Source organism: Artibeus jamaicensis, unplaced genomic scaffold (genome assembly GCF_021234435.1).
Source record: "Artibeus jamaicensis isolate MK-2021 breed Jamaican fruit bat unplaced genomic scaffold, CSHL_Jam_final contig_1132, whole genome shotgun sequence".
In the NCBI taxonomy this organism is placed as follows: Eukaryota; Metazoa; Chordata; class Mammalia; order Chiroptera; family Phyllostomidae; genus Artibeus; species Artibeus jamaicensis.
In genome coordinates this window covers 646,851-659,834 of record NW_026521221.1, presented here as the reverse complement: position 1 = coordinate 659,834, position 12,984 = coordinate 646,851, and the positions used below count along the sequence as shown (strand labels likewise).

The 12,984-nt window shown below is 44.8% G+C and overlaps 1 protein-coding gene across 1 annotated transcript in view; it reads left to right on the top strand.

Annotated features, from left to right (window-relative positions):
* Positions 1-12,984, top strand: part of RYR3 (ryanodine receptor 3) — a 514,231-nt gene that overhangs the window by 461,155 nt on the left and 40,092 nt on the right. The window contains exons 70-74 of the mRNA XM_053665407.1: positions 6,628-6,798; positions 7,104-7,163; positions 8,618-8,749; positions 9,200-9,312; positions 12,140-12,236. Of these exons, the coding sequence (XP_053521382.1) occupies positions 6,628-6,798; positions 7,104-7,163; positions 8,618-8,749; positions 9,200-9,312; positions 12,140-12,236 (573 nt within the window). The remainder of the gene's footprint in view (positions 1-6,627; positions 6,799-7,103; positions 7,164-8,617; positions 8,750-9,199; positions 9,313-12,139; positions 12,237-12,984) is intronic.

The window sequence follows — 12,984 nt, the reverse complement described above, 5'->3', positions numbered from 1 at the left end:
AAAATCTACAGGGGACCAACAATGGAGAGGATTAAGCCAAGAATCAAACCAACAATTTGGAACACAAGGAAGAAAAAGGCATTCAATCTGAACAGCGGGAAGAAAAAAAAGAATTTAAAAAAAATGAGGAGAGGCTTAGGAGCCTCTGGGACACCTTTAAACGTACCAACATCTGAATCATAGGGGTGTCAAAAGGAGAAAAGAAAGCACAAGAAATTGAAAACTTATCTGAAAGAATAATGAAAGAAAACTTACCTAATTTGGTGAAGGAAATAGACTTACAAGTCCAGGAAGCACAGAGTCCCAAACAAGTTGTACCCAAAAAGACCACACCAAGACACATCAAAATTTAAATGCCAAAGGTTAAAGATAAAGAGAAAATCTGAAAAGCAGCAAGAGAAAAGCAGAGAGTGACCTACAAAGAAATTCCCATAAGATTATCAGCAGATTTCTCAAAAGAAACTTGCAGGCAAGAAGGGACTGGCAAGACGTATTCAAAGTGATGAAAAGCAAGGACCTACAATCTAGATACTCTACCCAGCAAAGCTATCATTTAGAATGGAAGGGCAGATAAAGGGCTTCCCAGACAAGATAAAGCTAAAGGAGTTCATCTTCACCAAGCCCTTATTACAGGAAATGTTGAAGTGACTTATTTAAGAAAAAGAAGATGAAAACTGTGAACATTAAAAGGGCAACAAATTCACAACTATCAACAACTATGAGTCTAAAAAAAGAAACTAAACAAACAACCAGAACAAGAACAGAATCACAGATATGGAGATCATTTGGAGGGTTATCAGCTGGGAAGGGGAAGGGAGAGATTGAGGGGAAAGGTTCAGGGATTAAGAAGCATAAATGGTAGGTACAAAACAGATAGTGGGATGTCAAGAATAATATAGGAAATGAAGAAGCCAAAAAACTTAATATGAATGACCATGGACATGAACTAAGGAGGGGGATGCTGGAGGAAGTGTGGGTATTGGGTGGAGGTGGGCATAGGGGGGAAAAGTGGGACAACGGTAATGACATAATGAATAAAGTATATTTTAAAAGGAAGAAATAAAAATAAGTAAAATTATACACCTACAAAATGGAGTGATCAGGATTAAATATTCACATTCAAGAGAAATCTTAGTTGCAAAGAAACCTTACTTACAGTGGATCCTTTTGAGCTTTGTATAACTTTTGATTTTCCAAAGTTTATTTTGCATTCAACTTTTAGCAAACACGTCTACTGCTCATGTCAGGTATACAAGGTAGGATGGTTCAGACTCCAGATCCCTGGACATTTAAATTTCTTCTGAAGGGTCTTCTTACAGCTATCACAGGCTCTCCTTTGACTCCGCCCACCTGAATAAACCCCAGGGCAGACATGTCAACCCTCTGGTGATGAGCAGTAGGGTCCTTGAGTTTACAATTGGAAGGAGATGAGGTGACAAAGAATGATGTTTCAAAACGAACCTACTAACAAACTAACCTGAAATTGTGTTCGTTCACATTACCGAAAGAGGAAAAGAGTATGTGTGCCTTGTCAGAGGATAGTCATATTCAGAATCTTTGCATCTCCCCCATTGATAAGGTTAGTCTATATGGGCACACACTTTATTTTATTTCCATTGACATTGTATTCCAATTTTTTCTGTGCCATGGGATAAGGTCAAAGTTACAGTGTAATGGATGTGAGGACACTCCCTAGATATTAAATAATACCATGTTCTTCAGGGTAAAATATTCATAAGCTCCTGTTGCATCAGTTGAGACACAAAATGTAATAGTAAATAAGACTAGAGACTGAAAGAAAGCTGCCTTCCCCTTGGCCCAACTGTTGACTATAGAGGTGTGGCCTTGCGTCATTCACATACGTCATCTTGGACCCCGATTTACCAATCTGGAGGAGTCGAGCTTACTACCTGACTCCCCCCAGCTCTATTAGGATGTTCTGTTCAAAAGTCAGTTGCAGGCCCTGGCCAGGTAGCTCAGTTGGTTAGAGCATTGTCCCAATACACCAAGGTTGCAGTTTGATCTCTGGTCAGGGCACATATGAGAATCAACCAATGAAATAAAGAAATAAGGTGAAACAACAAATTGAGCTCCCTCTCTAATCATATAAAACAAAAGTCAGTTTTAAATTGCATCTCTAGCAAAAAATAATGTTACATAAATGCAATGCATTATTTCAGACAGAGAGAGCATGCCTCCACAACCGCAAATCACAGCTGTTTCTGCTGTTTTTTGGTCCTACAATTACATACTGAGGAGCCACAGAGGGGGATAGTCCTTATTATCAATTGAATTCGTATTGCCGTTGCCTCCATGAAATTAGAAATTCTCCCTACTACCTGATCTGAATGGGGACTAGTCACCTGTGCTTGCTTTTTTAGCTCCACTGTTAATTGCATTCTGGTGTTCTATAAATGAAATTGGCCACAGTGCCCACGGCAGCCTTTGCAGAGTTGTGTGTGCTGACGTGCTGCACGCTTGCACACACCCCATGCTTGCCATTGCGAACGGAAAGGAAGCAGAGAAAATACACAGTGGGCCACGCTGGTTAACTGAGGTCAGTTCAGACGTGTGATTTTTCTGGAGGCTAAAGCAGATTTTTTTTTTTTTTGGAGAACTCATTGTATTGTATTGTTTATATACCACCGGTTTGCAAATATGTTAAGCTAGACATAAGTAAGCTGAGCAAGTGTTTTTTAGTTTTGTTTTGTTTTGAAACTTGTTTTCTGAAAAAATGGCAACAGCTTCGTCGGAGGGCGATTAAGTTAGAATGCATTTGACCAGGATTATAGACAAGGAAAGAGATGTGGTGCAGGAATAGCCTCGCCGTGCAGGCCGCGCCACCCGCTGCGTGGTTTCAGTGTGCCGACGAAGGCCACGGAGGGGGTTAGGAGGTATCTTTGAGTTCTCCAAGGATAGTCAGAATCACGTGTGAGGTTCTTCTTACTCCGACACCCCCTATTGTGCAAGCTCTCGCTCTCTCTCCTTCCCTCCCGCCAACCACCTTTTTCCATTTTTATTCCTTTTGATCTTCTACTTCTGTAGCTTAAGTGCTGTTTCTCAGTCTCCTCCCCCCCTTCCTTTCTCCCTCTCTCTGTCCACTCTCCCTCTTCACATCTTCATCCATTAAAAGTCTGTTTTTTCTGAAGTTCACATAAAAACTCATCTGTGTAATCTTAAACTACTAGGGGAAATGAAATGGTTATGAAGGCACAGGAATTTATCAACTTTTGTTCGGAAAATAAAAAACTTTTAGGCATGTCTTCTAAAAAGTTTTTCCAATATTAGTAAAATGCATTGAATCAACTGATCTTAGCAATATGGGAAGAAAAGAATAACATTAGAATCTGTAGGGCATAGGAGCCTTGACCTCAGGTATATTCAACTGTCACAGCACAGGAGGAGAGGGGCTCCGCCCTTCAGCCTCTGGGGTGGTCCTGAACCACCTGAGAGATCCTGGAGTCCTTTTGGTTTAGCAAACTTTCCAGCATGAACACACCCATCACCCCTTCACTTAGGTGTGCCCTCTCTCTTTCTTTTTCTTAATGTATTTTTCAACTATAGTTGACATAGAATATTATATTAGTTTCAGGTATACAGCACAGTAATTAGATTACATATTTCTATAAGCACAGCTCTGCTAGAGGTGATAATGTGGGTGGAAGGAAGAACAAAAACCATCTTTGGTTAAATAACAGATTGTCCAGAGCCCACCCAGTGAAAGGAGGGAGGACGGAGGGGAAAGACTTTAGATCTAAAGAGTTCATCTGAAGACCCCCTGGGTCTGAGTGTGATGCACACTGGGAGGCTGACCTCTGAGATGACTTTGGCCCCCGGGTGCTGTGCTTGGCCTGGATGTAAGTCCTTCCGACCAAATTAACCTCCATCCTAATCTCCCCTTCACTCGCCGCGCCACATTCAACCGGCTTCCCAAATGGTCCAGTTTCTGTTGTGTTGGCTGAGGAACTGGGGCTAAGAAACTATGACTAACATGTGATATCTTATGCCTCGGACCCCTGCTTTTACTGACTGACTCTTCTCCTTGTTTTTTTTCTTTTGTCTTTCCACACAGGCCATGCAAGTAAAGGTACAGGTCAAATGCATGACGTGTCTTTTCTGTCCTAGTACTAGAGGTGCCAGGCTCTGCCCTGTGCTCACCATGGGGGTGGTGCAGAATGGATTTTCTCACCTGGAGGCGCCCCAGGCCGGCTCCAGGGAAGACAGCTGCCTGTCAAAGAGTCACTGTAGGCCTTGGAATGGGGAAGCCTCCCCCATCCAAGGTCTCCTTGCCGTCTCTGCTCCCTTCCCCAGCTGCCCTGTCTGCAGCCAGCACACTAACAGAGATACAGGGCTGGTGAACCTGGCGGACACTCCCCCGCTGTGTCGGGCAGGGTCGGACTCCCGTTTGCCCTTCACACTTTACATTCCTGCCTCTTGTGCAAGGTTCCCGCAATTCAAAGAGAGCTTTCCAAGGGCTAGACTCCGGGATTGGAAATCGGCAGATAACCATGAGTTCTTGCACAAAATGTATGGTGGAATAAACCCTGAGATAGTTTCCCAGTGATCCATACAGGTTGTTACTTGGAAATACTTCTCTCTCTCTCTCTACCAGTGTGTCTGCTGCCACTGTCCCGAGCCCTCTGCCCTGAGGCACGGGGCAGAGGAAGGGGCCTTGCAGGAGCTGGGTCACATGTAGTCCTTCTCAGTCAGAACGGAGAATGGAGCCACAGACAGATAGCCTTGGGTCCAGATCTTGACTCAGATGCTTGCTTGTTTCGTGACCTTGGAAAAGTCACTTAATTTTCCTGAGCATCGTGTTTCCATTTATAAAAATGACTCATTTCTATCTCAGAGTTTTGGAGAGCATCAGAAATGTTTTATTTTAGTAGCAGGCACATTGGAGTCACATCGTATATGTGGCGTTGGACCACTGGGATTGGACGAGATAAAATAGCGAGCAAGAAATTAGTTAAATTGTGTATCAAATCCACACGGTTACATTTTGCATATTTACTGGATTGTAAAAAGCATATTACTAGTTGCCTTTTACATTTATATGATGTACAGGGTACTTCTTAGCTTATAAACTTCTGTACTTCCTAGTACATAAAACTGGGTCATATCTTTTATGAATGGGCTAAAACATTTTCAAGGGTAATCTAGATGACAAATGAGTTTCGCCTTAGCCACATCCTTTAGTACATCTGGGGTAGAACAAGTAAGGAGCCTTGCAGGCACTCAGGAAATGAGTTAGCACTCTTGAGGTCTTCATGTGAACCAGCTTTCTGCTGTGTTCTGGAACCCAAGAAGCTGCTGCCTCTTAGCCTCATTTCTTCCTCCGGCTCAGATTTCTCTCTGCCCCTCCCTTTGCCATCCGGGGTCTGACCTGCTGTTTTGGAGCACTGGGCACAAGGTGGCCCTGCAACCAGGAGAATTCTCGGTCAGTGTTTGACCAGACTGGGTTTTGCCAGTCAAAGGCTTTGCTGTGGTTTCTGTGCTATAACCACCAGGGTAAAAGAAATCATATCCATTTAAAAAGTATCTGTTAATAATTATGAGCCTCTTTCACACTTTGGAAAGTAAAGAGATCATCCCAAGGCAATATTAATTCTGACCCTCCTCTTCTCTCAAAAAGGCAATCCTTTCTGAAATGAGCTCTGCTCCAGTCCCAGGTCCCAGGTCTTAGACGCCACTTCCGGGGGCAGCATCTGGCTCATTGTAAAAACTGCAGTGATGCCACCTGATTGCTGCAGACATTCCATGGGTACCTCAGGAAGCAGAGCTGGTCAGCACCAGCTGGCTGTCCCTCGTGGTCCCTGATCCAGCTGCCCCTCCTTCCCACACTTCCAGCAGGTGCCTGGTTAGCCGAGGCAAAGTCCTGCAAGTGAGGTACCACGTGAAAAGCTTTGAAGCTTTTCACAAAAAGTCCGGTCACTGCAGTGCCTTGTCTCCTTGAATACTCACCATCACCACCATCATGCGTTGTAGACCCTGAGGGTTCTTGGCTGGTTGCCTCGGGGCAGTGCATTGGCCCCTTCTCTGAAACCTGCTGTTTCATTGGATGAGCTAGCTCTCCCTGAAAGGGATGAGAAAGTGTGAGCCAAAGAGGGGCGGACTTGGGGAGTTCTGGTCTCTCCCCAGATCCCAAAGCAGCCCTACTGGGGGACTTGCCTTTTCCTGAGGGAATTTGCACTACTGTCTCAAGGTAAAGGCCGAGAGGCCCTGCCATGCTCCAAAACAACAGCTTCACCCTCCAAAACAGAGAGGCGTTTGGTTGTCGCCCCAGCACCAGCATTGTCACTTCTTTTTGGAGTCATTTTGCCAGTTTGCAAATCACTTTCAAAAAAGGCCAGTTCGTTCATTCAGTCCAGAAGTGAGTGAGCAAAGACTGGAGTTGTCCGTGGTGTGTGTCTGGTCACGTCGTTCTGTGAGCATGCGCAAAGAAAAGGGCTCTGGGGTTTTTATGGCCACCCGGTTGTCTTTAACACATTCCTTTTACCGTCCTTTGAAATGTACTGATGGGCCCGACCTGTACTGAGAGGGCCCCCAGGAGGCAGGCTGCCTCGACGCGAGGCAGGCCCTTCGGAGTCGCTGAGTCCCTCTGTTTCTGTCCACCTCGTCTCCTAGTCTGGAGGGCAGGACCAGGAACGGAAGAAGACCAGGCGCAGGGGAGACTTGTATTCCGTCCAGACCTCCCTCATCGTGGCTGCGCTCAAGAAGATGCTGCCTATTGGTCTGAACATGTGCACCCCAGGCGATCAGGAGCTGATCTCCCTCGCAAAGTCACGGTACAGCTTTGTAAGTTGCCCGGGTTCAGCTGAGCACGTGAGACAGGCGTAGGCGGTGGGTGCTCGGCCCTCCTGGGGGTGGAGGGTGGGAGCGGATGAAGGGAAACCCGGTGCGCAGCCGCAACGCACCCACCTCTGGAAGCCGGTTTGGGAGTTAGTGTGTTTCCTTGGGAATAAGCCTCTGTAATTTCTCTTCTTTTGTTCTTATAATAAAGTTCCCAGCCAAGCCCCCCTTGGATGTCCACACGTCCCTGCATCGTACTTCACATTCCTGTGGTGACCTCTAGGAATAACACTGACTTTTTCTTTCCACAGAGAGACACAGACGAAGAAGTGAAGGAACACCTGCGGAACAACTTGCACTTGCAGGAAAAGGTGAGGCCACAGGAAGACGATGATTCTCACACTGGCTTCCTTCTGGCCGCAGGGGGCCACCCTCCCGCTTAATTTACTCACGGTCGTCTAAAACGGCCTCAGAGTCCTTGTGTTAAATTGGTAGGGCTAGCTCTCCGCCCCTAATCTTTGTTTTTCTAGCTCTTAATTTTTGTTCTTAGTGGTTACAAAGAGGATGCGAAGAGGCATCCAGTGACGCCTGCCTTCCCCCTCCCCCCTGTGTGAAGGCACATCCAGCCCCAGCGGGGGTCAGATCAGGCAGCGGAATTTCCCACGGGGATGCAGTGAACAGTGAAACAGGAGGCCTGGGGAAGCCTTGGCACCTCCTGCTCGGGAGAGTTGAAACCAAAACAAGGCTGTATCCGAGCTGGTATGAGCAAACCTAAGACAAATTTTGATTTTAAAGGTTATTTGATATTTTTCCAGGACTGTGATTCTGAGCAGCTCTTTCCTCGGGTACATTATTCCCTAGGAGGGAGTACTGGGCCGACGCAAATAGCCTCTTCTCATCCCAAACATAGAGGAATGATAGAAAAAATAAAAGGCAGTAAAGCCAGAAGAAGTCAGTAAAAAGAAATCCCAAGCCACTGAAAAAGAAAAAAAAGACACTAAATCATAGCCCTGAGAAGTTGATGTACTTGGGAAAGCCTGTAGAGTTCTCTGTACCAGATACATATTTTAGGGGCTGGAGTTTCTAATAACGTTAGAGGAAGACACCTGTGGGACCTAATTACTCATCTTGTGCATAAATTCAGAGCAAGAAACTTACCTAAAATTAGCCTTGAACCAGTGAAACGTGTGAATCTCCTGAAACCACTTGGAGAGTCTCCACCCCCTAGAATATGGGCTGAGATGCTGATAAATAGAATTCCTCCTGAAGACAAATTCACATTTAAAAAGTACAAGGTATGAGAGGAAATCCATCACTATTAGACAGCCAGAAAATGCAACAAAGAGAATAATAATGCAAGCCTAAGGGACTGAAGAAAGGAATTTAAAATAAGTATGGTTAGAATATTTAAAAAGATAAAGAATTCATAAATCAAGACTTAAGCATTACATTTTGTTAAAGAAGGGGAAGAAGATGTTATCAAATAAGATCTCATAGTGATTACAAAAATTTAAAAAATAGTCATTGAAATTAAAAAGCCAATTTACGCACTAAAAAACAGGCTAGACATAGCTGAAAAGAGAATTTATGAATTAGAAGATTGCTTTAAGGAATTAGAATGCAGCGCAAAGAAGGAAATGAGCTAGAGTGAGAAGTTCCTGCACAGCATCTACAGTATTCCAGGAGGAGAAAAATAGAGAAAATAAGTGAGAGGCAGTAATAGAAAGAAAATAGTATTGATAACTGTGGGCCCAGGCTAGGAGTGAAAGGCTGTTTCAGTACAGGAGGAATTGGAAATGGCTCATGCGTGTGCTTCAATTATCAGTCTGATGACCCAGCTGTAAAGTGGCAACTGAACCTCTACAAGGATGTTTTGAAGAGTGAAGAACCTTCTGATCCAGAAAAGACAGTGGAGCGTGTGCAAAGAATTTCAGCAGCTGTCTTCCACCTGGAGCAGGTAAGGAGCATCTGCTCTGAGTACCGAAGGAGCGAGACTACCTTGGAGAATACAAAGCTCCTGTCTCCACCCAGCTCTTAGTATGAGTGCCCTTGTGAGACAGAAAACAGGAAGCAAGGATCATCCCAGCTCACACCCTTGTGTCCCCTTTGTAGCAAATTCTTCAAGTCTTTCCCCTCCCGGTGTTTTACAAATGTTTGTCATTAGCTCAAATGACCTGTCGTCATCCCTGCCCCCTTTGTAAAGCTTCTGTTAACCAATAAACAGCCAAACACAATTGGGAGAAAAAAGCAAACCTAAAACCTCCACAGACTGAACCATCTACTAATGGGTGCATTTTGCTGACTCGTTGAGAAGTCAAAATTCTTGCAGGGTTGAGAAGTCTGGACGACAGGCCACCTCTGCCACCTTCTCAGCCTGTGCTCACCTCCCTGTGTCATCCCTCCGCAGGTGGAGCAGCCTTTGAGGTCCAAGAAGGCCGTCTGGCACAAACTGTTGTCTAAGCAGCGCAAACGGGCCGTGGTGGCCTGTTTCAGGATGGCCCCTCTCTACAACCTGCCCAGGCAAGTATTCTGCCATTTTCCCTCTGGGTGGTGAGCCAGTGATGGGAATTAAGGTATCCTCCCAAGGCTGTGCCCTCTTCTGGCCCCTACACTCATGACCCAAGAGGTAGAAATTGGAGTCCTTCACCCATAGAGTCATTATAGGCTGCCTATAGTAAAATGGCCTGCTGAGGCAATCCAGGTAAGCATAAAACCTGAAGCCAGGCGAGATTCCGTAGTACCCAGTGCCTGCCTCAGCTCACTGTTTTGTACCATGAAGTCAGGCACATAAGCACATGGAAGCTCTCTAGATTTACCTACGTGGGAGTCTTTGTGAGGATGTAAAGGCACCCTGGAAAAAAGGAACTGTTTCCTCAACTACTGAACTCTAAATTCCATCAACAGATCAAACAGTCTTTCTCGCTCAGGCACTTGGATGAGAGTTACTGTGCTTCTTCAGCAGGTACAGAGATGTAACTTGAGAATCCCCTGTGCAGTGTATTTGCCTTCAAGATGAAGAAAGGGCACTGTCCCAAGAGGCTGGTCACAGACACGATGCCTTTATCTGGGTGTTTAGTCCATATTCTGAAGTCTAACGTACATGAGGGCTTTTCTGGAGTGTGTGTGAACACATGTGCGAACACGTGTGCTGGCTCTCAGTACAGATCTGGCCAGTACTGAGCCCTGAGACTGTCACTGGTGGTGTGGCAGCAGTCTGTCCTCCAGTAATTTCAGGGTTGGTGAGGTCAGGTCTATGATCAATGAACAAAGTGATAAATGAGTATCAGCCTCTGCTTCATCAACTTTCAAATCAATAGAAGCATCCTTACTGGGTTAGGAAAAATAAACTCACTTGGACAAGTACATTCTGAATCACACAAAAATAAATGTAGGTTTTTTGTTGTTTGGAATATCAGTGCAAGGACCATTCCTATGCTTGACATTTTGCTTACATCAAATTGTACACCTTGGCCATCATTTGTCCAGAGTGTCCTGTAACCCTGTGCTGAGCCAGCTGGCCCTCTGAGCTTCCCTAGTTAGGAGCTTTGGAAATGGTGGAGAATCATGTCGTCTGAGACACACACTCGTGTGTCTTTGGAAGGGGATCAGGCACCACAGAATTAAGCTGAATTCATTAATAAAATGCTGAAAAATTAAGTCAAGCTGTCATGAGCACAAAGGCTGCTGATATTCTGGCCAAAATGAAAAAAAAAAAGAAATTCGTAGCCCAGTAGAAAGCACAACAATGCATAGGGTTTCTGTCTGTTTTCCAGATGTAATAAAACATCAGAAGGCATTCGCGTTCCCCTCTGGTGCAGATTCGTGCCTTGTGTTGTACTAATTTGGCCTCCAGAAGTGCTCCGTTCTAAGTACATGTCTCCAGCACCAACTAGGCAGAAATCCCATCTCTTAAAAACAAGCCTTTTTTTATTCCTAAATCCACTGAAAATGTTAGAACCACCCTTTCATATTTTGACTGATCCTTCAGCAACTCTACCCTTGTGTGGGTAACAGTAAGTTCAGGAATTCACTATGTCCTTGATGAAACGTGGTCATCCCCTAACCCAGTTGTTTTGGGGGTTGCCCTGGACTTCCCACTAGCATGGAGGACAGTAAGGAGATTTTGTAATAGCAACAGCAGAAACTATCTAAGGAGCTGATGGGGGAGACCACACCTCTTTTCCATGTTGCAATCATGTAAACTGCATAGAATCTTCCAAACTGGAGGGCTAAAGGGATTGATTTTATTATGTGGAAACTGTTTCTCTGATGTTAGTTTTTAAAAGAAAACCTGTATGCTTTTCCCCAGACACAAAAATAACAATTTCTTCCTGAGCACCTTTCAACGTGTTTGGCTGGAAAAGGTTAATGAAAAAACTCAGTATGACAGGCTTATACCCATTTTAATGGTAATGTAACCTGTGGAGGGACCTGCTCATTCTCTGCACACACCTCCTTTCTTGACCATGATTTAACATTACCATAAAGACATAAATTTGTACAATTTTTAAAAAGCAACTCTGATTGGTCAGATCTTAAAGAAAGATAGCAAGGGCTGTGTTCTGCCAGAAACCATGACCAGGTCTTGATGACTCTGGTCTTGACTGTCTTCTTTTCTCTCTTTCTTCCTCACAACTCTCTTCACATTTGGTAACCAATTACCACTGCTCACTGGCTAGGATTCCCAGAAGTCAGTTCAGCTTCTGGGAAGCCAGTGGCTGTGCCACGTAGTCAGTGTTTTCAGGCCCCAGGGCCACAGCTGGAGTCCCTGAGGCAGCAGGAGTTGTGCTAATGAGCACAGCTCGCCCAAGCCTTCCTGAGTCTTGACTTCCTAAGTACAAGCTGGAGCACCTTGCAGCTGTGATTCTTGGAGGCCTGTAAAGAAGCCAAGCTTGGCTGTTTTCAGTATATCTGAGACTAACCCACTCACCACCAGCATGATTTGGACTGGATTACCTGGAGATGTGATCTGCAAAGAGCAATAGTCAAATTGCCATATTGAACAAATACCTCTGGACTGTGCCTTGGGCTGATGAATTATTTCTCATTAGAGGGGAAATGTGATAAGGACCTTGTGAGACCAGAGTAGGATCGTGGGTACCTCCAGGTCTTCCTCTAACCACTGTCAGTCATTCAGAAGGTGACCCAGACATCCAGGAAGCACTTCGTTAGAGGCTTCCGGTTTTTTTAAACAAGCGCTATGGTGTGCTCGAGGCTACCCTGACCAATCAGAAGATAAGAATTGTACAAAAGTCTGTTCTGCTTACTAACTGTTAACCGCCCCCAAACTAAAATAAGGTGTCCCTGGATCCCTCTTGACCTCACTCTCCTCACCCCTTCCGCTCAGGCACCGCTCTATTAACCTCTTCCTCCATGGCTATCAGAGATTTTGGATAGAAACAGAGGAGTGTTCCTTTGAAGAGAGACTAGTACAGGATTTGGCTGTAAGTACAGACTCACCTGGGAGCAGATATGAGTGTGAATGAATTTGATTTTTGTATTCATGTGTGTGCATTATGACAGTTAAAAGATTCACAAAAACCGAGTGTGTAAATTTGAAAGAAACTAACAGTATAAATTATCGGGGGAAGCCCTGCTAACGGTTGTTAAGAGCCAGAGGATGAATTTCACTTGGAGGTGCTAGTAACTGTTATCATCCTCATCGTCATTATTAACAACTAATATTTCCTGGGATGCACAGCTGCGCCGTGGAAGCTTGATGCTGCTACGTTTGGAGCACCGATGCTTGCAGGAGGCCACCCCACCCTAGTCTAGGCCCTGCAGTTGTGATCACAGCTCAGCTTTAGGAAAGGCACATCTAAATTCCCTTCCTGCATCTCACATTTCTGTATCTGACCCTCAGAAAACTTGTCATGCCCCATTTCTCTCTAATGGACTTCAGGCTGAAAACGTCTTACAATTACATGCAAGGGGAGGAAGCTGGTGGTATCAGACCATAGAGCTTCATCCCAGTTCGGGAAGAAAACCAACCCTTTTATCCTCTGGCCAACCCATGGTTAATGTTTGTTTGTTGGTTTGTTGGCTTTTCTTTATTTCTTTCTCATTTTTCTCTTGTCTGTTAGTCTTGCCCTGTGTTTCCCATAGTCACCATTTCTCACATTTCTTTCTCTTTTTATCCTTCCCTGTTTTCCTCTGTTTCTCTTCCTCTGCTCATCTCTTTTTCTCCTTTCT